The sequence below is a fragment of the Oncorhynchus masou genome, chromosome 18 (assembly GCF_036934945.1).
Source record: "Oncorhynchus masou masou isolate Uvic2021 chromosome 18, UVic_Omas_1.1, whole genome shotgun sequence".
Taxonomy (NCBI): domain Eukaryota; kingdom Metazoa; phylum Chordata; class Actinopteri; order Salmoniformes; family Salmonidae; genus Oncorhynchus; species Oncorhynchus masou.
The window spans coordinates 12554409-12576987 of NC_088229.1; the positions used below are offsets into that span (position 1 = coordinate 12554409).

General features: G+C 43.6%; 1 protein-coding gene across 1 annotated transcript; it reads left to right on the plus strand.

The window, feature by feature from the left end:
* The first annotated feature begins 1597 nt into the window (after window positions 1–1597).
* LOC135503984 (rho-related GTP-binding protein Rho6) lies at window positions 1598–22337 on the plus strand. Its single transcript, XM_064922199.1, has 5 exons — window positions 1598–1839; window positions 2361–2448; window positions 15073–15182; window positions 15530–15664; window positions 18813–22337. Exons 1-5 carry the CDS (start codon window positions 1720–1722, stop codon window positions 19056–19058), a joined length of 699 nt encoding a protein of 232 aa, XP_064778271.1. The 5' UTR covers window positions 1598–1719; the 3' UTR covers window positions 19059–22337.
* Window positions 22338–22579: the final 242 nt, after the last annotated feature.

A 22579-nucleotide genomic window follows, 5' to 3' on the forward strand; every position in this document is an offset into this window, starting at 1 on the left:
AATGGAATCTATTGGGAAGAGTCAACAGACACCCCATGACTAACCTAACATTGGTTTCTCTTATGTTAGGTTAGTGAAGTTGACAATTAAAATTAAATAGATGGATGACAAATCAAGGATTGGAGCTCAAACTACTCGTTGAAAAAATATCTATAAAAATATCTATAAAAATATCTATAAAAATATGGTTCATTAATTCCCAAACGTCTTCTCTGGGAACACCAGCCCTAAACTGGCATACCTGATTCCATTAGGCAACTATCACCAAGCCTTTGACTAATGGAATCAGTTGTGCCAGTTCCGGGCTACAACAAAATTATGTGAAATGTCTGGTGGTCCCCGAGAAGAGGGTTGGGAAGTGATGGTTTAGATTACTTTGAAAACTTAATCACTGTCATTATTTCTGCAGACAAATTAGATGTAGTCCATCCCACAACTCTGCCCAGTGATTTGAGCCTGTGGTTCTGATGACAGCAGACAAATTAGATGTAGTCCATCCCACAACTCTGCCCAGTGATTTGAGCCTGTGGTTCTGATGACAGCAGACTAATTAGATGTAGTCAATCCCACAACTCTGCCCAGTGATTTGAGCCTGTGGTTCTGATGACAGCAGACTAATTAGATGTAGTCAATCCCACAACTCTGCCCAGTGATTTGAGCCTGTGGTTCTGATGACAGCAGACTAATTAGATGTAGTCAATCCCACAACTCTGCCCAGTGATTTGAGCCTGTGGTTCTGATGACAGCAGACTAATTATCTAACAGTGGCAATCGTCAGATGGCTATTGTCCTCAGCCCTGATGCTTAGACTAAAGGGTTCCAAATGGGTTCTTTGGCTGTCCTCATAGGAGAACCCTTTTTTGTTTCAGGTAGAACCCTTCTGGGTTACAACTAGAACCCTCTGTGGAAAGGGTTCTTCGTGGAACCCAAAAGAGTTCTACCTGGAACCAAAAAGGGTTATTTAAAGGGTTCTCCTATTGGGACAGCCAAATAACCCTTTTAAGGTTCCAGATAGCACCTTTTTTTCTAAGAGTTGTTTGATCTATGGATCTTGCAGAGTTAAGTCAATCTAATGATTTAATTGGTGACCTTAAAGCCTAGATCTAGATCAACAGACCAGACCATACTGAATGTCCTGAGGAATAATATGCCAACTTGATTTAATGACTGACCAACATACTAATGCAGTGGCCTGCATATATTATTATCAACAGGTCGGCTAAAATAACTGCCATTGGAAATAGTGAGGTTTATGGTTACAAAGTTTGTGTTTTCTTTCAGATTTGTGTTGGACTTGGATCTCTCCTGCACATGTATTGCCGTCTTGACTTGAAGCCCTAGAGAAAAACTGTCTCGTACATAAACAAAGTCAGAATAATTTTTGTGGATTTTTTTAGGTTTAAAATTGTATTTCTATAACTACCTGCCATAAGGCAAAATAACCCATTTAATTTCAGCGGTCAGGGATAATAGAACTCTGCGGCTCTGAAAGAAATACAAGAGAGTCAGGAAAACCGCGCGCCCATTGGCTGTTGGAGCGCACTATAAAGAGACGCAGTATTGACTCTCATTACATCAAATGCAAGCATCCTTCTAGGACTAGACCACACTTCAGAATAGGCTACGGTACTCTACCGCTCACAAGGACGTTTTTCTTTTGTATTTCGCGTTTTTTCTCTTTTTCTTTAATACAGACGTGTGTTCTTGACTGTTACAAATATGAAGGAAAGGAGAAATCAACAACCGTTGGTGGTGAGATGTAAACTGGTTCTTGTTGGGGATGTTCAATGCGGAAAAACTGCGATGTTGCAAGTCCTCGCGAAGGATTGTTATCCAGAGGTATGCGAATATTTGTTCTCCTGTTGCAATACTATCATTTTAAGATACACATTATATATGTTCTGCAAAGATTCCATATTGATTGATCACGTGTTTCTGAGGATTTGATTAGCCTCATAAACGGCTCTTTTAAAAGTTGGGAATAAATTGACGATGGATTAATTTCTGATAGAGCATCATCCGCTTCGGGCCAGGATGCCTGTATCTACGAAATGATGCGCATGTCCAACAATTCACAGTTTTCACATCGGATTATATCACATGTTCTACTGTAGGCTTCTGATCATCACCACGTTGAAATGGGTTTCATCACCACATTGAAAAAGACATGATCATGCATCATTTTTTTCCATTCATTTTTATTGGGCTAGCCTACTAATTCGTTTACACTCAAATGTTTACTATTGTCGTATTAGAAGACTGTATTTCATTTTAATGTAGATCTGAATTGTGAAAATTAAGTCCATCACTTGTAGCAGGGAGGATATTAAAACAGACTGCTATGTCATTCCTCTCTTCAGACTTATGTTCCCACAGTGTTTGAGAACTACACAGCGTGTCTGGAACTTGAGGAGCAGCGTGTGGAGCTCAGTCTGTGGGACACGTCAGGTAACTACATCCTCTCCTCCTATATCATCAACCTATATCCGCTATCACTAGTGCAGGGGTACTCCAGGCAGAGTAAAACGAACTTGGTGGTACATGAAACAATTTGGGAATCACTGATCTATATGAACTGGTCACAGTGGCCTACATTTTACCAAGCTTTTTAGAGCCCTGAGTAAGACTTTGTTGAGGGGCCCTCCTTTTGAGAACAGAATATACAGTACTGGTCAAAAGTTTTAGAACACCTACTCATTCAAGGTTTTTTCTTTATTTTTTAAATATTTTCTACTCTTTGTAGAATAATAGTGAATACATCAAAACTATGAAGGAACACATGGAATCATGTAGTAACCAAAAAAGTGTTAAACAAATCAAAACATGATTAATATTTAAGATTCTCCAAACAGCCACAGTTTGCCTTGATGGCAGGTTTGCACAATCTTGGCATTCTCTCAACCAGCTTCACCTGGAATGCTTTTCCAACAGTCTTGAAGGAGTTCCCACATATGCTTAAGTAAAGTAAATTAGATATTTATGCATTTAATTTTCAATATATATTTGCTAAAATTTCTAAAAACATTTTCACTTTCATTAAATTCCATTTTGAATTCAGGCTGTAACAACAAACTTGTTGGCTGCTTTTCCGTCACTCAGCGGTACGACTCGTCCCAAACTCATCCCAAACTCGTCAAAAACCATCTCAACTGGGTCGAGAGGCCAGGTCACCTGATGCAGCACTCCATCACTCTCCTTCTTGGTCAAATAGCCCTTACACAGTCTGGAGGTGTGTTGGGTCATTGTCCTGTTGAAAAACAAACAACAGTCTCACTAAGCCCAAACCGGATGGGATGGCGTAATGCTGCAGAATGCTGTGTTAGCCATGCTGGTTAAGTGTGCCTTGAAAACTAAAATAAATCACAGACATTGTCACCAGCACTACTTTCATGTGTTAAAGTACTGATGGGCTGTTGTTTCTCTTTGCTTATTTGAGCTGTTCTTGCCATAATTTGGACTTGGTCTTTTACCAAATATGGCTTTCTTCTGTATACCAACCCCAACTTGACACAACACAACTGAATGGCTCAAACACATTAAGGAACGAATTTCCACAAATGAACTTTTAAGAAGGCACACCTGTTCATTGAAATGCGTTCCAGGTGACTACCTCATGAAGCTGGTTGAGAGAATGCCAAGAGTGTGCAAAGCTGTCATCAAGGCAAAGGGTGGCTACTTTTTCCTGTGTTGTTCTGTACATTACATTGTAAATAAATTAGCTTGGTTATGTCTGGTGACATTGTCGGCTAGTGTGGTATACACTGAGTGTACAAAACATTAAGAACATCTGCTCTTTCCATGACATAGACTGACCAGGTGAATCCAGGTGAAAGCTATGATCCCTTAATGATGCCACTTGTTAAATCCACTTCAGTCAGTGTAGATCAGTGGTTCCCAAACTTTTTATAGTCCTGTACTGTTTCAAACATTCAACCTCCAGTTGTGTACCCCCTCTAGCACCAGGGTCAGCTGTACCCCCTCTAGCACCAGGGTCAGCGCACTCTCAAATATTGTTTTTTGCCATCATTGTAAGCCTGCCACACACACACAACACAACACTATACAATACATTTATTAAACATAAGAATTAGTGTTTTTGTTACAACCCTGTTCGTGGGAAGTGACAAAGAGCTCTTATAGGACCAGGGCACAAATAATAATATAATAATGAATAATTTTGCTCTTTATTTAACCATCTTACATAAAATAACGTATTTGTTCATCGAAAATTGTAAATAACTCACCACAGGTTAATGGGAAGGGTGTGCTTGAAAGGATGCACATACTGTAACTCTGCAATGTTGGGTTGTATTGTAGAGAGTCTGTCTTAAATCATTTCCACACACAGTCTGTGCCTGTATTTAGTTTTCATGCTAGTGAGGGCTGAGAATCAACTCTCACGTAGGTATGTGGTTGTAAAGGGCATCAGTGCAATTGGCCAAGGCAGGATACTCTGAAAGCAGCCCAATCCAGAAATCTTTTTTTAAAATTTTTTAATTTTTTTTTATTTAACCTTTATTTAACCAGGTAGGCTAGTTGAGAACAAGTTCACATTTGCAACTGCGACCTGGCCAAGATAAAGCATAGCAGTGTGAACAGACAACACAGAGTTACACATTGAGTAAACAATAAACAAGTCAATAACACAGTAGAAAAAAAAAGAAAAAAAGGGTCTATATACATTGTGTGCAAAAGGCATGAGGAGGTAGGTAAATAATTACAATTTACAGATTAACACTGGAGTGAGAAATGATCAGATGGTCATGTACAGGTAGAGATATTGATGTGCAAAACAGTAGAAAAGTAAATAAATAAAAACAGTATGGAGATGAGGTAGGTATAATTGGGTGGGCTATTTACCGATAAGACTATGTACAGCTGCAGCGATCGGTTAGCTGCTCAGATAGCAGATGTTTGAAGTTGGTGAGGGAGATAAAAGTCTCCAGCTTCAGCGATTTCTGCAATTCGTTCCAGTCACAGGCAGCAGAAAACTGGAACGAAAGGCGGCCAAATGAGGTGTTGGCTTTAGGGATGATCAGTGAGATACACCTGCTGGAGCGCGTGCTACAGGTGGGTGTTGCTATCGTGTCCAGTGAACTGAGATAAGGCGGAGCTTTACCTAGCATGGACTTGTAGATGACCTGGAACCAGTGGGTCTGGCGACGAATATGGAGCGAGGGCCAGCCGACTAGAGCATACAAGTCGCAGTGGTGGGTGGTATAAGGTGCTTCAGTGACAAAACGGATGGCACTGTGATAAACTGCATCCAGTTTTCTGAGCAGAGTGTTGGAAGCTATTTTGTAGATGACGTCGCCGAAGTCGAGGATCGGTAGGATAGTCAGTTTTACTAGGGTAAGTTTGGCGGCATGAGTGAAGGAGGCTTTGTTGCGGAATAGAAAGCCGATTCTGGATTTGATTTTCTGGCAGTGGCTTCTGATTAAATTACATTTTTACAGAACCGCTTGTTGCAATTTTGATGAGGCTCTCTTGTTCAGATATTGGTAAGTGGACTGGAGGCAGGGCATGAAAGAATCCAGTTGTTTGTGTCATCCGTTTCAGGAAAGTACCTGTGTAATTGCGCACCCAACTCACTTAGGTTCTTCTCTATATCACATTTGACATTGTCTGTAAGCTTGAGTTCATTTGCACACAAAAGCTCATACAATGATGGAAAGACTTATGTGTTGTCCTTGTTAATGCAGACAGAGAAGAGCTCCAATATCTTAATCATGGCCTCAATTTTGTCCCGCACATTGAATATAGTTGCGGAGAGTCCCTGTAATCCTAGTTTCAGATCATTCAGGCGAGAAAAAACATCACCCAGACAGGGCAGTCGTGTGAGAAACTCGTCATCATGCTAGAGGTCAGACAAGTGAAAATGATGGTCAGTAATGAAAACTTTGCTCGTCTCTCAATAAATAAAAAAAGTTAATACTTTGCCCCTTAATAACCAAGTCATATCTGTATGTTGTAAAAGCATTACATGATCGCTGCCCATATCATTGCTTAGTGCAGAAAATACACGAGAATTCAGGGACCTTGCTTTAACAAAGGTAACCATTTTCAGTGTAGTGTCCAAAATGTCTTTCAATCTGTCAGGCATTCCCTTGGCAGCAAGAGCCTCTCGGTGGATGCTGCAGTGTCCCCAAGTGGCATAGGGAGCAACTGCTTGCAGGCGCGTTACAACTCCAGTCTGTCTCACAGTCATTGCTTTTGCGCCATCAGTACAAATATCAACACATCTTCAAATCAAATGTATTTGTCACATACACATGGTTAGCAGATGTTAATGTGAGTGTAGCGAAATGCTCGTGCTTCTAGTTCCGACAATGCAGTAATAACCAACGAGTAATCTAGCTAACAATTCCAAAACTACTACCTTTTAAACACTAGTGTAAAGGGATAAAGAATATGTACATAAAGATATATGAATGAATGTTGGTACAGAACGGCATAGGCAAGATGCAGTAGATGGTATCGAGTACAGTATATACATATGAGATGATTAATGTAGGGTATGTAAACAAAGTGGCATAGTTTAAAGTGGCTAGTGATACATGTATTACATAAAGATGCAGTAGATGATATAGAGTACAGTATATACATATACACAGTAGCGTGCCGTGGTTCTGGGGGCCTGGGCCTTCAGTGAAGTCCTACACAGTCCCACCCGAATTAATCCACCTCTTATTACCATCATTATGATGCCATGGCTCTAGGCACTATACATTTAGACAGAAACGCAGTATAACCAAGCGTTGCGTCACCTTGAAATTGACATTTTTATTCAGAGAATTGCAGGGGAAGAGTACAATACCTTTTCATTGTGCAGCTTCGTTGCCCTGCACACTTGTTCGCTGAGCTGTAGATCCACTTGGGTGTCCCCAAAAGTTTTCAAAAGCACCATTGCTTGTAAGTGCCCAGCCGTACTTTGGTGTCTCGTTGCTGCCTTGGTTAGACAACTCAGGTTTGCAAAGCCAGTGTGGCTCCAAACACCAAATAGATTACTTGCAAATGATGCAAACTTGTGCATCTGTAGAAGTTTGTGAGTGCTTTTGGTGACAAGCCGAATTTCTTCAGCCTCCTGAGGTTGAAGAGGCGCTACTGCGCCTTCTTCACAACGCTGTCTGTGTGGGTGGACCAATTCAGTTTGTCTGTGATGTGTATGCAGAGGAACTTAAAACTTACTACCCTCTTGACCATCAAAGTCCATTTGATGTCACAGAGCTGTCCAGTACTTTAAAAATATCCTCTCCTGTTGTCCTGGTTTCCAGTGGTTTGCAGAAGAGGATGTCTTCCTTAATTGACCCCCCATAAATGTAACGGACATGTACAAGGAGCTGTGCCAGGCCCACCACATCTGTTGACTCATCCAGCTGTAACGCATAGAATTCACTGGCTTGTATGTGAAGCAGTAATTGTTTAGGAACATCTCCTGCCATGTCACTGATGTGTCGTGAAACAGTGTTTGATGAAGACATTGTCTGTATAGTTTTTTTGGCCTTTTCCCCCAGCATTGTCCCAGCCATATCCGTGGCAGCAGGAAGAATGAAGTCCTCCACAATAGTATGGTGCATGCCTGTCCCAGCCACTCGGTAGCTCACCATATAAGACGCTTCTAGCCCCTTCCTTTTAATGTTATCTGTCACTTTTATACATGTCTTACTACTCAAAAGTCGTCTTAATTCTTGCTCCAAAAACTCCTGTGGCTTATTTTTCAAATTGTTATGTTTTGTTTCTAAATGTCTGCACCAGAGCGAAGGTTTCAATGAGTTGTGCGATAGTACTTTTGCACATTTAACACATTGTGTCTGAGGAAAGGCTCCCAAAATAATGTAATTGAATCCAAATCATTGTAGTTCTCATCATGTTTGCACCTCTTCCATGGTCTGACGTCCCTATCTGTTGTTCAGTGCTTTCCCGGGTAAGGGGGCAGTAGATTGGTGCTTTCCCAGGTAAGGGCGCAGTAGCTTGGTGCTTTCCCAGGTAAGGGGGCAGTAGATTGGTGCTTTCCCAGGTAAGGGGGCAGTAGCTTGGTGCTTTCCCAGGTAAGGGGGCAGTAGCTTGGTGCTTTCCCAGGTAAGGGGGTAGTAGTTTGGTGCTTTCCCAGGTAAGGGGGCAGTAGATTGGTGCTTTCCCGGGTAAGGGGGCAGTAGCTTGGTGCTTTCCCAGGTAAGGGGGCAGTAGCTTGGTGCTTTCCCCAGTAGCTTGGTGCTTTCCCAGGTAAGGGGGCAGTAGCTTGGTGCTTTCCCAGGTAAGGGGGCTTTCCCGGGTAAGGGGGCTAGCTTGGTGCTTTCCCAGGTAAGGGGGTAGTAGTTTGGTGCTTTCCCAGGTAAGGGGGCAGTAGATTGGTGCTTTCCCAGGTAAGGGGGCAGTAGCTTGGTGCTTTCCCAGGTAAGGGGGCAGTAGCTTGGTGCTTTCCCAGGTAAGGGGGCAGTAGCTTGGTGCTTTCCCGGGTAAGGGGGCAGTAGATTGGTGCTTTCCCGGGTAAGGGGGCAGTAGCTTGGTGCTTTCCCGGGTAAGGGGGGGGGCAGGTAAGGGGGCAGTAGTTTGGTGCTTTCCCAGGTAAGGGGGCAGTAGCTTGGTGCTTTCCCTGCATCAGATTCAGGGGGCAGTAGCTTGGTGCTTTCCCGGGTAAGGGGCAACTGTCAGTGTCCGTGCAGTAGCTTGGCATCAGATTCACAACTGGGCTAACAACAAATGTACGGATGTTAGCACTGGATGTGCTCGTGGAAGCAGAACAACTTGTGTCGTCGACAGGTGCAGGTGTAGTACTGCTGGTAGTAGCAGTATTACCAGTAGAGCAGGTATGTGTCTCTATGGACGCGGGCCGTACTTTAAAAAAAAAACATTTATCCATCTTTGAGCAAACGGAATGAGCAGCAGCTACGTTTGGCTACATACAGACCGTTAGTGGAATTCCCGCGGAGAGTAACGGTTAATGTGATTGGATGTTAATTATTTGACAAGGCAACCTGTATTTGACATTGTGTTGTTATTTCGCTGAACACTAGATGGTTTAATTTGATTTTTGGCAGTGAAACGAGGCGAGAGAAAAAACTCATTCACTTTTCAGGACCATGTCTTTCAAAGATAATTCGTAAAAATCCAAATAACTTCAAAGATCTTCATTGTAAAGGGTTTAAACACTGTTTCCCATGCTTGTTCAATGAACCATAGACAATTAATGAACATGCACCTGTGGAACAGTCGTTAAGACAATAACAGCTTACAGACGGTAGACATTTAAGGTCACAATTATGAAAACTTAGGACACTAAAGAGGCCTTTCTACTGACTCTGAAAAACACCAAAAGAAATATGCCCAGGGTCCCTGCTCATCTCCGTAAACGTGCCTTAGGCATGCTGCAAGGAGGCATGAGAACTGCAGATGTGGCCAGGGAAATAAATGTCCACACTGTGAGATGCCTAAGACAGTGCTACAGGGAGACAGGACAGAGAGAGGATCATCCTCGCAGTGTTAGACCACGTGTAGCAACACCTGCACAGGATCTGTACATTCGAACATCACACCTGCTGGACAGGTACAGGATGGCAACAACAAATGCCCAAGTTACACCAGGAACGCACAATCCCTCCATCAGTGCTCAGACTGTCCTGCAGATAGGCTGAGAGAGACTGGACTGAGGGTTTGTAGGCCTGTTGTAAGGCAGGTCCTCACCAGACATCACCAGCAACAACGTCGCTAGACTAGACAAACCCACCGTCGCTAGACTAGACAGGACTGGCAAAAAGTGCTCTTCATTGACGAGTCCTCGGTTTTGTCTCACCAGGGGTGATGGTCGATATTCGCGGTTATCATCGAATGAATGAGCGTTACACCAAGACATGTACTCTGGAGAGAGATCGATTTGGAGGTGGAGGGTCGTCATGGTCTGGGGCGGTGTGTCACAGCATCATCGGACTGAGCTTGTTGTCATTGCAGGCAATCTCAATGCTGTGCATTACAGGGAAGACATCCTCCTCCCTCATGTGGTACCCTTCCTGCAGGCTCATCCTGACATGACTCTCCAGCATGACAATGCCACCAGCCATACTGCTCGTTCTGTGCGTGATATCCAGCAAGACAGGAATGTCATTGTTCTGCCGTGGCCAGCGAAGAGCCCAGATCTCAATCCCATTGAGCATGTCTGGGACCTGTTGGATTGGAGGGTGAGGGCTAGGGCCATTCTCCCCAGAAATGTCCAGGAACTTGCAGGTGCCTTGGTGGAAGAGTGGGGTAACATGTCACAGCAAGAACTGGCAAATCTGGTGCAGTCCATGAGAGGAGATGCACTGCAGTACTTAATGCAGCTGGTGGCCACACCAGATAATGACTGATACTTTAGATTTTGACCCCCCCCCCCCTTTGTTCAGGGATACATTTTTCCATTTCTATTAGTCACATGTCTGTGGAATTTGTTCAGTTTATGTCTCAGTTGTTGAATCTTATGTTCACACAAATATTTACACATGTTAATTATGTTTGCAGAAAATAAACGCAGTTGACAGTGAGAGGACTTTTCTTTTTTTGAGTTTATATAGTTTATATAGTCCCGTTGGAAAATATAAATGCACTGTTTAGAAATGTGATTTTTTAATGTATTTATTTAGCGTACCCCTGACGGCATGGCGCACACCCGTTTTGGAATACCTGGTGTAGATGAAGGTGGGGAGACAAGTTAAAGAAGGTTTTTTAAGCCTTGACACAATTGAGACATGGATTGTGTATGTGTGTCATTCAGAGGGTTTCAGTTTCCCGTGTGTATCAATAATGGTCCATCACCCAAAGGACACCCAGACAACTTTTTACATTTTTTTATTTATCCGTTATTTTACCAGGTAAGTTGACTGATAAAAACGTTCTCATTTACAGCAACGACCTGGGGAATAGTTACAGGGGAGAGGAGGGGGATGAATGAGCCAATTGTAAACTGGGGATTATTAGGTGACCGTGATGGTTTTGAGGACCAGATTGGGAATTGAGCCATAAGTGCCATGGGATCTTTAATGACCTCAGAGAGTCAAGACACCCGTTTAACGTCCCATCCGAACTTGACACAACTGTGGGAAACTGTGGGAAGCATTGGAGTCAACATTGGCCAGCATCCCTGTGGAATGCTTTTAACACCTTGTAGAGTCCATGCCCTGATGAATTGAGGCTGTTCTGGGGGCAAAAGGGGGTGCAACTCAATATTAGGAATGTGTTCCATTGTATATGGTGTACATAACCGCAAGTGGAAAGATATATATATATATTATATCCATTAGATACCAATTGGAAGTCCCTTTTAATCAGACTTAACATGATTATTCCATCTAAGCCTCTCGTTTCTAACTAGATGAAGAGATAAGAGTCACCTTCCACTGATGCCAAATAGAACAAATATAATCAATAAACAAGAGCGAGAGACTCAAGTAACCAAGACGTGTTTGTTTGCGTGTGTGGCTGTGTGACTGTGTGTGACTGTGTGTGTGGCTGTGTGACTGTGTGTGTGGCTGTGTGCGTGCTGCTGTGTGTGTGGCTGTGTGACTATGTGTGTGGCTGTGTGAGTGTATGTGTTACTGTGTGTGTGGCTGTGTGACTGTGTGTGTGACTGTGTGAGTGCATGTGTGATAGCATGCGTTTCCATGCATGTGTGTGTGCCCCAACATTGTTTCAACAGAGAATTGTGTAGAGCGGTAGCTGGGTAGGTGGGTGGGCAGCAGGACAGCAGTGTGTAAGATGATTGGCAGTTGCGGGCAGCCTTTAAGGAGGGGTGGGAGGAACGCCTGATGCAGATGGAGGATTCCAAGGCTGTTGCTGTGGTAACGGCAGAGGGACTGGAGGTATTACGCTGCGCTGAGTGGAGGGAAGACTGGCGGGTGTGTAGAGGGGGCGAGAGGGGGGAGGCGGAGAGAGAGGGGGGTAGTTGCTTAAGGATTCCGAGTACATGAGTGGGAGTGTCTGCCTGCTCTGCTGCTCCCAGTCAGCCAGCCTCGCTCTTCTGTTCCACTTGTTTAATCCAGTGATAAAAATATCAATATGGATTTAGTGTCTTGATTGTCATCTTCTCCCACTCTGAAACACCAATAGGGGAGAGGAGAGGATGATAAAGGAGGAGAGGAGATGAGAGGAGAGGAGGATGGGGAGGAGAGGAGGATAAAGGAGGAGAGGAGGATGGGGAGGAGCAGCCAGGTGGATAAGGGAGGAGAGGAGAGGAGGATGGGGAGGAGCAGCCAGGTGGATAAGGGAGGAGAGGAGGATGGGGAGGAGCAGCCAGGTGGACAAGGGAGGAGAGGTGAGGAGATGGGAGGAGAGGAGGATGGGGAGGAGCAGCCAGGTGGATAAGTGGGGAGAGGAGATGGGAGGAGAGGAGAGGAGGATAAAGGAGGAGAGGAGGATGGGGAGGAGCAGCCAGGTGGATAAGGGAGGAGAGGAGATGGGAGGAGAGGAGGATAAAGGAGGAGAGGAGAGGAGATGGGAGGAGTGGAGGATGGCGAGGAGCAGCCAGGTGGATAAGGGAGGAGAGGAGATGGGAGGAGAGGAGGTTAAGGGAGGAGAGGAGATAATAAGGGAGGAGAGAAGAGAAGGAGGGGAGGAGACAATAGGAGGATAGGGAGGAGAGGAGGAGGATAGGAGAGGAGAGGAGGATAGCTAGGAGAGGAGGAGATGAGGATAGGGAGGAGAGGAGGAGGAGAGGAGGAGGAGAGGAGGAGGATAGGAGATGAGGAGGATAGGAGAGGAGGATAGGGAGGAGATGAGGAAGATAGGAGAAGAGAGGAGGAGGATAGGGAGGAGATGAGGAGGAGAGGGAGGAGAATAGGAGAGAGGAGAGGAGGAGAGGTAGGAGAGGAGGAGAGGGAGGAGATGAGGAGGATAGGAGATGAGAGGAGGATGATAGGGAGGAGAGGAAATGAGGGAGGAGAGGAGGAGGATAGGGAGGAGAGGAGGAGGATAGGAGAGGAGGGGGATAGGGAGGAGAGGAGGGGGATAGGGAGGAGAGGGGAGGAGGAGAGGGGAGGGAGGAGAGGAGGGAGGATAGGGAGGAGAGGAGGAGGATAGGGAGGAGAGGAGGAGGAGAGAGGAGGAGGATAGGGAGGAGGGAGGGAGGGAGGGAGGAGGGAGGAGGATAGGGAGGGAGGGAGGAGGATAGGGAGGAGAGGAGGATAGGGAGGAGAGGAAGAGGAGGAGGAGAGGAGGAGAGGGAGGAGAGGAGGAGGATAGGGAGGAGAGGAAGAGAGGGAGGAGAGGAGGAGGAGAGGGAGGAGAGGAGGAGGAGAGGAAGGAGAGGAGAGGAGGAGGATAGGAGAGGAGAGAAAAGAGAGAGGGGAAAGGGACAGCAAAGTACATCTCAGCATGAGAAGTGATACCCCTCAGAGATTACCCCTGGTCTCTGTCCTCTCTTTCTGTCTCTCGCTATATGTCTCCTTGTCTCTGTCTCTCTCTCTATCTCACTCAATTCAATTCAATTCAAGGGACTTTATTGGCATGGGAAACATATGTTAACATTGCCAAAGCAAGTGAAGTAGATAATATACTAAAGTGTAATAAACAATACAAATGAACATTAAACATTACACTCACAGAAGTTCCAAAAGAATAAAGACATTACAAATGTCATATTATCTATATATACGGTGTTGTAACGATGTACAAATGGTTAAAGTACAAAAGGTAAATTAAATAAACATAAATATGGGTTGTATTTCCAATGGTGTTTGTTCTTCACTGGTTGACCTTTTCTTGTGGTAAACAGGTCACGAATCTTGCTGCTGTGATGTCACACTGGTATGCCACCCAATAGATATGGGACTTTATCAAAATCTGATTTGTTTTCAAATTCTTTGTGGATCTGTATAATCTCAGGGAAATATGTGCCTCTAATATGGTCATACATTTTGCAGAAGGTTAGGAAGTGCAGCTCCGTTTCAACCTCATTTTGTGGACAGTGTGCACATAGCCTGTCTTCTCTTGAGAGCCAGGTCTGCCTACGGTGGCCTTTCTCAATAGCAAGGCTATGCTCACTGAGTCTGTACATAGTCAAAGCTTTCTTTAGGTTTTGGTCAGTCACAGTGGTCAGTGTTCTGCCACTGTGTACTCTCTGTTTAGGGCCAAATAGCATTCTAGTTTGCTCTGGGTTTTTTTGTTAATTCTTACCAATATGTCAAGTAATTATCTTTTTGTTTTCTCATGATTTGGTTGGGTCTAATTGTGTTGCTGTCCTGGGGCTCTGTGGGGTCTGTTTGTATTTGTGAACAGAGCCCCAGGACCAGCTTGCTTAGGGAACTCTTCTCCAGGTTCTTCTCTCTGTAGGTGATGGCTTTGTTATGGAAGGTTTGGAAATCACTTCCTTTTAGGTGGTTGTAGAATTTAAAGTCTCTTTTCTGGATTTTGATAATTAGCGGGCATCGGCCTAATTCTACTCTGCATTCATTATTTTGTGTTTTACGTTGCACACGGAGGATATTTTTGCAGAATTCTGCATGCAGAGTCTCAATTTGGTGTTTGTATTTGTGAACAGAGCCCCAGGACCAGCTTGCTTAGGGAACTCTTCTCCAGGTTCATCTCTCTGTAGGTGATGGCTTTGTTATGGAAGGTTTGGGAATCGCTTCCTTTTAGGTGGTTGTAGAATTTAAAGTATCTTTTCTGGATTTTGATAATTAGTGTGTATCGGCCTAATTCTACTCTGCATTCATTATTTTGTGTTTTACCTTGCACACGGAGGATATATTTGCAGAATTCTGCATGCAGATTCTCAATTTGGCGTTTGTCCCATTTTGTGAATTATTGGTTGGTGAGCGGACCCCAGACCTCACAACCATAAAGGGCAATGGGTTCTATAATGATTCACTCACTCTCTCACTCTCTCTCTGTCTCTATTGCTCTCAACTAAATGTTGTTTCTTCTTGGATATGATGTCTCCTTTCTGCATTATATTGTTAAAAGAAAACAGTCTACTATCATTTACCTTGGACAGTATTTGGTGAGGGTGTTAGGCCAAACTATTTTAGTTTTTCTATATGTTCTTCCCTTTACTACATCTGAATGTTGTTCTGGGCGTCTGTAACAAGCCTCTGTCCTCTCCTCTAGGTTCTCCCTACTATGACAATGTGAGGCCTCTCTGTTACAGTGACTCTGACGCGGTGCTCCTCTGTTTTGATATCAGCCGCCCAGACACCTTCGACTGTGGGCTCAAGAAGGTAATGGCTCCCATCTCTCACTTTATCTTTCTGTCTCTCTCTTTTCTCTCTCTTTTTTCTCTAATAACAGTATTCCTAACTGTCTGCAAGTCCGCAGAGATTTTTTCAATCCAGCTACCAGGCTCAAATCATCTGGCTTTTATTGGACTTTTCAAAACTTGCTATTCAAAACAGAGACCAGGCAACGGATGGCTGCGTTTTAGTTTATAGCTATGTGATTCACCAGGTCCGTAGACTATTTATCTTGGTAATCATGAGGGGAATTACATTTGTAATTTGGTTAACTACCCCAAATCATGACTTGTTCATTATCATGTTGGTAAATATCTGCTCTGTTGTCTCTCCAGTGGAAGACAGAGATCTTAGATTTCTGCCCCAGCACACGCATCCTTCTCATTGGCTGTAAGACCGACCTGCGCACAGATGTCTGCACCCTGATGGAGCTGTCCAATCAGAAACAGGTCCCCATCACCCATGAGCAGGTGAGACTGAGAGGACACACATAGGCCAGGGTTTTTGTTAGCCGGTAATAGCTGGCTTTTTGTTCACTTAAAAAAAAAAGCAGATTAAAAAAATTGTCCGGGAGAAGAAGAAAAAAAAACATTGCCAAATAATGCTTTTAAAGCTCATTGATGGATAAACCAGTCAATGGAAATACAGTGGGGAGAACAAGTATTTGATACACTGCCGATTTTGCAGGTTTTCCTACTTACAAAGCATGTAGAGGTCTGTAATTTTTATCATAGGTACACTTCAACTGTGAGAGACGGAATCTTAATCAAAAATCCAGAAAATCACATTGTATGATTTTAAAGTAATTAATTTGCATTTTATTGCATTACATAAGTATTTGATACATCAGAAAAGCAGAACTTAATATTTGGTACAGAAACCTTTGTTTGCAATTACAGAGATCATATGTTTCCTGTAGTTCTTGACCAGGTTTGCACACATTGGAGCATGGATTTTGGCCCACTCCTCCATACAGACCTTCTCCAGATCCTTCAGGTTTTGGGGCTGTCGCTGGACAATACGGACTTTCAGCTCCCTCCAAAGATTTTCTATTGGGTTCAGGTCTGGAGACTGGCTAGGGCTCTCCAGGACCTTGAGATGCTTCTTTACGGAGCCACTACTTAGTTGCCCTGGCTGTGTGTTTTGGGTCGTTGTTTTGGGTCCCCTTACTGAGGGAAGGAGGTTGTTGGCCAAGATCTCGCGATACATGGCCCCATCCATCCTCCCCTCAATACGGTGCAGTCGTCCTGTCCCCTTTGCAGAAAAGCATCCCCCAAAGAATGATGTTTCCACCTCCATGCTTCACGGTTGGGATGGTGTTCTTGAGGTTGTACTCATCCTTCTTCTTCCTCCAAACACGGCGAGTGGAGTTTAGACCAAAAAGCTCTATTTTTGTCTCATCAGACCACATAACCTTCTCCCATTCCTCCTCTGGATCATTCAGATGGTCATTGGCAAACTTCAGATGGACCTGGACATGCGCTGGCTTGAGCAGGGGGACCTTGCGTGCGCTGCAGGATTTTAATCCATGATGGCGTATTGTGTTACTAATGATTTTCTTTGAGACTGTGGTCCCAGCTCTCATCGGGTCATTGACCAGGTCCTGCCATGTAGTTCTGGGCTGATCCCTCACCTTCCTCATGATCATTGATGCCCCACGAGGTGAGATCTTGCATGGAACCCCAGACTGAGGGTGATTGACCGTCATCTTGAACTTCTTCCATTTTCTAATAATTGCGCCAACAGTTGTTGCCTTCTCACCAAGCTGCTTGGCCTATTGTCCTGTCGCCCATCCCAGCCTTGTGCAGGTCTACACTTTAACCCTGATGTCCTTACACAGCTCTCTGGTCTTGGCCATTGTGGAGAGGTTGGAGTCTGTTTGATTGAGTGTGTGGACATGTGTCTTTTATACAGGTAACGAGTTCAAACAGGTGCAGTTAATACAGGTAATGAGTGGAGAACAGGAGGGCCTCTTAAAGAAAAACTAACAGGTCTGTGAGAGCCGGAATTCTTACTGGTTGGTAGGTGATCCAATACTTATGTCATGCAATAAAATGCAAATTAATTACTTAAAATTCATACAATGTGATTTTCTGGATTTTTGTTTTAGATTCCGTCTCTTACAGTTGAAGTGTACCTATGATAAAAATTACAGACCTCTACATACTTTGTAAGTAGGAAAACCTGCAAAATCGGCAGTGTATCAAATACTTGTTCTCCCCACTGTACATTTGACTGATCATGCGGTCTATGGGTTCATGTGCATAGTTTTGTGGAATTAAATTGGCACACATGTACAGCATGCAGATACAGAGCCTTTGAGTGGAAATTCTGTCAGACAGAGCGAGAGCTGCTGCTGCTGCTGAATCTTGTGGTGCTTTCAAGACAACTGGGAACTCTGAAAAATACGAGGTCAAATCATGGCGTCAGTGATCGTCAGGTCGGAAAGTCCAGAGTTTTAATTCCGAGTTGGATTTTTCCCAGTCAGACCTAGTTACTTTCCCAGTTGTCTTGAACGCACTGAAAACAGACATCTTAGATTTCTAAGTTCCCAGTTGTCCTGAACGCACTGAAGACAGACATCTTAGATTTCTAAGTTCCCAGTTGTCCTAAACGCACTGAAGACATCCATCTTAGATTTCTAAGTTCCCAGTTGTCTTGAACGCACTGAAGACAGAAGTATTTCTAAGTTCCCATTTGTCTTGAATGCGGCATCAAACAGCAACAGAAGGCAGGCTTCATTAGCGCGTCACACACCAATTTGCAGTATTGCTTGAGGGAATATGCATTTTGAAAACATATACTGAATGTTTTAATAGATATTATGAGGCACAACGGTGTTTTCCTGCTAATTGTATTATGGAACGCACATTTGAGCGTAGCCTACTGCTTTATCATGTGAATAAATAGTAGTTTATCAACATTTTTAGCTAAACCTCCTAATCTGTTGCATCAGACATTTTTTTGTATGTATCCTGGTTGTATAAATTTGGGATCTATCGTCACAAAACTATCCCAGAGTCTGTTTGGAATAGGTAGCCTAAACTTTCTTACTATAGTAGATTGACATAGGCTAGTGATTTAGCTGTTGGTTATTTGTCTTGTTGTCTGAGGAAAACTAAATGTGGACAGGTATTCTAACATCTTCAAAACATCAGAATTTGTAAGAATGAATTACCGTATTCTAAATGTGATTTATGTCATGCTGAGCACCGTGGGTGGACGCCCTAATCAGGTTACACACCCAATGCACATGGGTCCGGTACATTTCTTATGCCTGGTAAATTAAAATGTTGGCGGTCAAACGTCTGGTGCCACATTTTCCTGATGGAGACCTTGACTCACACACACACACACACACACACACACACACACACACACACACACACACACACACACACACACACACACACACACACACACACACACACACACACACACACACACACACACACAAACACACTCAAAAACACACACACAAAAAAAACACACACACACACACACAAAAACACACACACATTCACACACAAAAACACACACACACACATTCACACACAAAAACACACACACACACGCATGCACGCTCTCAGCCTCTCTCCTCTGCACCTTCCTCCCCAGGGTTCCTCCATGGCCAAGCAGCTTGGTACTGAGGCCTACCTGGAGTGTTCAGCGTTCACCTCGGAGAAGAGTATCCACAGTGTGTTCCGTACGGCCTCTCTGGCTTGCATCAACAAGCTCCAGCCCCTCCCCAAGACCAGCCCCACTCAACGCTTATCCAAGAGGCTCCTCCACCTCCCCAGCCGCTCCGAGCTGCTATCCTCCACCTTCAAGAAGGAGAAGACCAAGAGCTGCTCCATCATGTGAGTGGAGACCCGGGCGGGGGGGCTTTCGCTCCCTTCCAACACACTGCTCCGATTCCCCAGAACCCCTTGACTGTTTGGTTCGGGGAAGGTGTGGTTGGTTTCATCACGATAGCTTTATCATGAGAAGGCTCTTCCTCCATGCTGCCCCCCCCCCGCCCCCAAAGTCAAATAAACTCAGAACAGGTGGACACCTTGTCCTGAACTACTCTTCAGTGCATATCTCATCTTTTTCACTACTGTATCTTGGCTTTTTGATCATCAGAAAACCATTTTTCTCACCTGTTACAGTAACGGTATGCAACCATGATGGTGTGACATCACTACTATTTAGGAACATGTTGATTTGTCCAAATTGGAGAAATGTGCAACGTGTGACAAAGCTTTAACATTGGGATGTAAAAATGCCTCTCAAGACAATTAAATACCTATTTAAAAAACACAATTGAGCATGATAATATCTCAGACATTACTGAAAATTGTATCCCCTCTGTATTACAGAGTGTCAACTATAAGGTGTAGCAACATGAGCAAATCAGTGGTCAAACAGTGTTTGTGCTCTTCTTGATTAAGGCCCAACGGGGGCTGACTGATGAGAGAGATGTGGAGAGAGGAGTGTTTGATGGGATCATTGCATGAACAGAGGGCCATTACATTTCTCATTGTCTCGGCCGTGAGGAGAGGAGGTCTTGAAGGATAAGGGCTGATTACGTGAACAGGAAGGTGTCAGGCAGACAGACAAGCAGGCAGGCGGACGAACGGACAAGCAGACAGGCAGGCAAGCAGGCAGACCAACATGCAGGCAGACAGACACCAGTGTGAGCCATCTGCTCTCAGTCAGTGAAGTACCAGGTTACAGAGGAAAAGTACAGAACAGATGGATATTGGAGCTTTGGGAGAAGAAAAGAGGGAAGTTACAAAACAATGTGAATGTACTGGTGCTTCCAGAGATAGAAAACAATGTGAATGTACTGGTGCTTCCAGAGATAGAAAACAATGTGAATGTACTGGTGCTTCCAGAGATAGAAAACAATGTGAATGTACTGGTGCTTCCAGAAATAGAAAACAATGTGAATGTACTGGTGCTTCCAGAGATAGAAAACAATGTGAATGTACTGGTGCTTCCAGAGATGGAAAACAATATGAATGTACTGGTGCTTCCAGAGATGGAAAACAATGTGAATGTACTGGTGCTTCCAGAGATGGAAAACAATATGAATGTACTGGTGCTTCCAGAGATAGAAAACAATGTGATTGTAGCTGAGAATTGTCTGATGAGGAGTGCTTTGATGAAGAAAAAAACACTTCCAGGGAGTAGGGTATTGTTTCAATCGGGGCCATAGGCACAACACAGTTTAATGCAGCTCTGTCAAGAGATTTGTGAAGTTACATCTGGTAATGTTTGGCAGGTCAGTGTTGCAATTCCTTGAGGTGATTATTTACAGGACTGTCTGTTTGAAACTAGAAGATGCTGCTTAAAAACTTGGCTGAATCCACTGGGGAAATGTGATGTCCAGTTCACAAAATCCTACCACAGAAGAACGTGTAGCATCACAGTATTGGTATTTTGATAATCAACGATGATCAAACAGTTTACAGTTTCCATTATACCATTCAAAAAATAACCCCTAAGTTTCAATCCTGATTTTTGGAAATATGGCTGTTGATGTATTTAATTTCAACAATGTAGCACTCCACTTCATTTAGTCTCCTCTCTTCCTAAATATTTCTACTCTTCCTTCCCTTTCTCTCGTTGTTCTGTTACACCTCAAGTCCCAGCATCATGGAGGGCAGTCCAGTCCAATGTGTCACTAAACTAGGACCCTTTTTCAGCTTTAATAGTTTGCTTCTTGGTTATAATTGTGTGTGTGCAGTACAGCATTGATCTACTCGGCTTTAACTATCAAGCAATAATGATTTAAGTGATTGTCATGCAAAGTCAGCTGATCGAGTGGCCAATATATCCTGCTGCTACTCCATGGATATACATACAGTATGGCAAAACAAACTGAACCATCCTTTCTGCTGTAGAATCAAGATGGCGTCCGATCTGGTTCCACTTTCCCTTCTTCTGTCTCGTCAGTAGCCACGGGTATGTAAGGTAACCAATGACATCTCTCGCTGTGCCACTAAAGAGTTTGGAATTTGAGTATGAAGAGGAATAATGCTATTTGAAGATGTCAGTGGGTCTATGCTATCAGTTGTGAAGTATCGTTGGGAGACGAGTGAGTTAAAGAAATGAGACTGAGAGAATCTGGTTTTAAACATTCGGCTCTAGTCACTGTTGGCACTAATGAAGCTTTTTCCATTGAGGTACGTTATGTGGAAGCCTCCTAACTTTTAACACTTTTAACAATCAATGTGTGAAAAGGGGCTAGGGTATATGGAAATATAATATCTGGAAATATAATATCTGGAAATATTTTGGGATGTAGAGGAACTAGTAATAAAATAAAAATATGCAGGCTGGCCGAAGAAAGAAGGCGTTTCCTCCATGATTCATTTTGGGGTTTGTGTGTTTTTATTTTGGCATTAAAGCTTGAATTGAATCCTTTTGTGTATGTGTGTGTGACTGAGACAGTGTTTGTTAACCTATGTGGTGAGCTGTGGACGACCCCCATGGTGGTCAGTCAGTCTGTGATTGATTTGCACAAAGGCTCTAGGTCGTTGGTCACACACTGGAAATCCTCAGCATTGCCTAGCAACAGTTCAACACAGGAAACCAATCCAGACTCAGAATGGCTCATCGGTTGGTTCGTTGCACAGATAAGGAGGGCGTAACGTACAAGGAGACATTTCCACAGTCAATGGAAGTGCAGATTCTGCTTCTACCTCAAGGGTTGATCGGAATTTGGATTCAGAATATTTTTTCTTGAGTTTCCTTATAATTGTAAGTTCCAAACTCATACAGGGGCTCAGATCTTGGATATAGAAACAATTCATGGATCATATCAGTTAACATGCAGGCAGTCATTGTGTAGTGCAGCGAGTGTGTGGTACATTGGTGCAGTCCTGCTCCTAGCATGTGCTGTTATAGTTTGATTGTACAAATCTTATTTTAGAATAAGTGTAAAAACATTAATGAATGTCGCAGGGAAATGTTTGATTCAAACGATGAAAGACAAATATGTTGTTGTTGATGTGAATATTTATTTGATAGCTATTATAGCTATTATTATTTTTGTAGCTTTTTTGGTTGAGATGTATATTTGTTTAAATTCTATTTTGGCCATTGGACTTTCTGTCCTTTATTTTGCTCTGTTAATAAAGCTTGTGACTGGTACCAGGCGTTGCTGCAGTACTTATTTCCTAACTACAAAGTTATACATTTTAGTTGCTTTTATGATTGAACTGACAACACATATCTTCAGCTGTTTATTTATTTTTTATTTCACCTTTATTTAACTAGGCAAGTCAGTTAAGAACAAATTCTTATTTACAATGACGGACTACCCCGGTCAAACCCGGAGGACGGTGGGCCAATCGTACGCCGCCTTATGGAGCTCCCAATCACGGCCGGTTGTG

Bases quoted from the DNA above. Each gene is read 5' to 3' on its own strand.
- LOC135503984 (XM_064922199.1), top strand. From the start codon at position 1,720: ATGAAGGAAAGGAGAAATCAACAACCGTTGGTGGTGAGATGTAAACTG. The intron at 1,840-2,360 runs GTATGCGAATAT...TCCTCTCTTCAG, and splicing joins CGAAGGATTGTTATCCAGAG to ACTTATGTTCCCACAGTGTT. The intron at 15,183-15,529 runs GTAATGGCTCCC...TTGTCTCTCCAG, and splicing joins TCGACTGTGGGCTCAAGAAG to TGGAAGACAGAGATCTTAGA.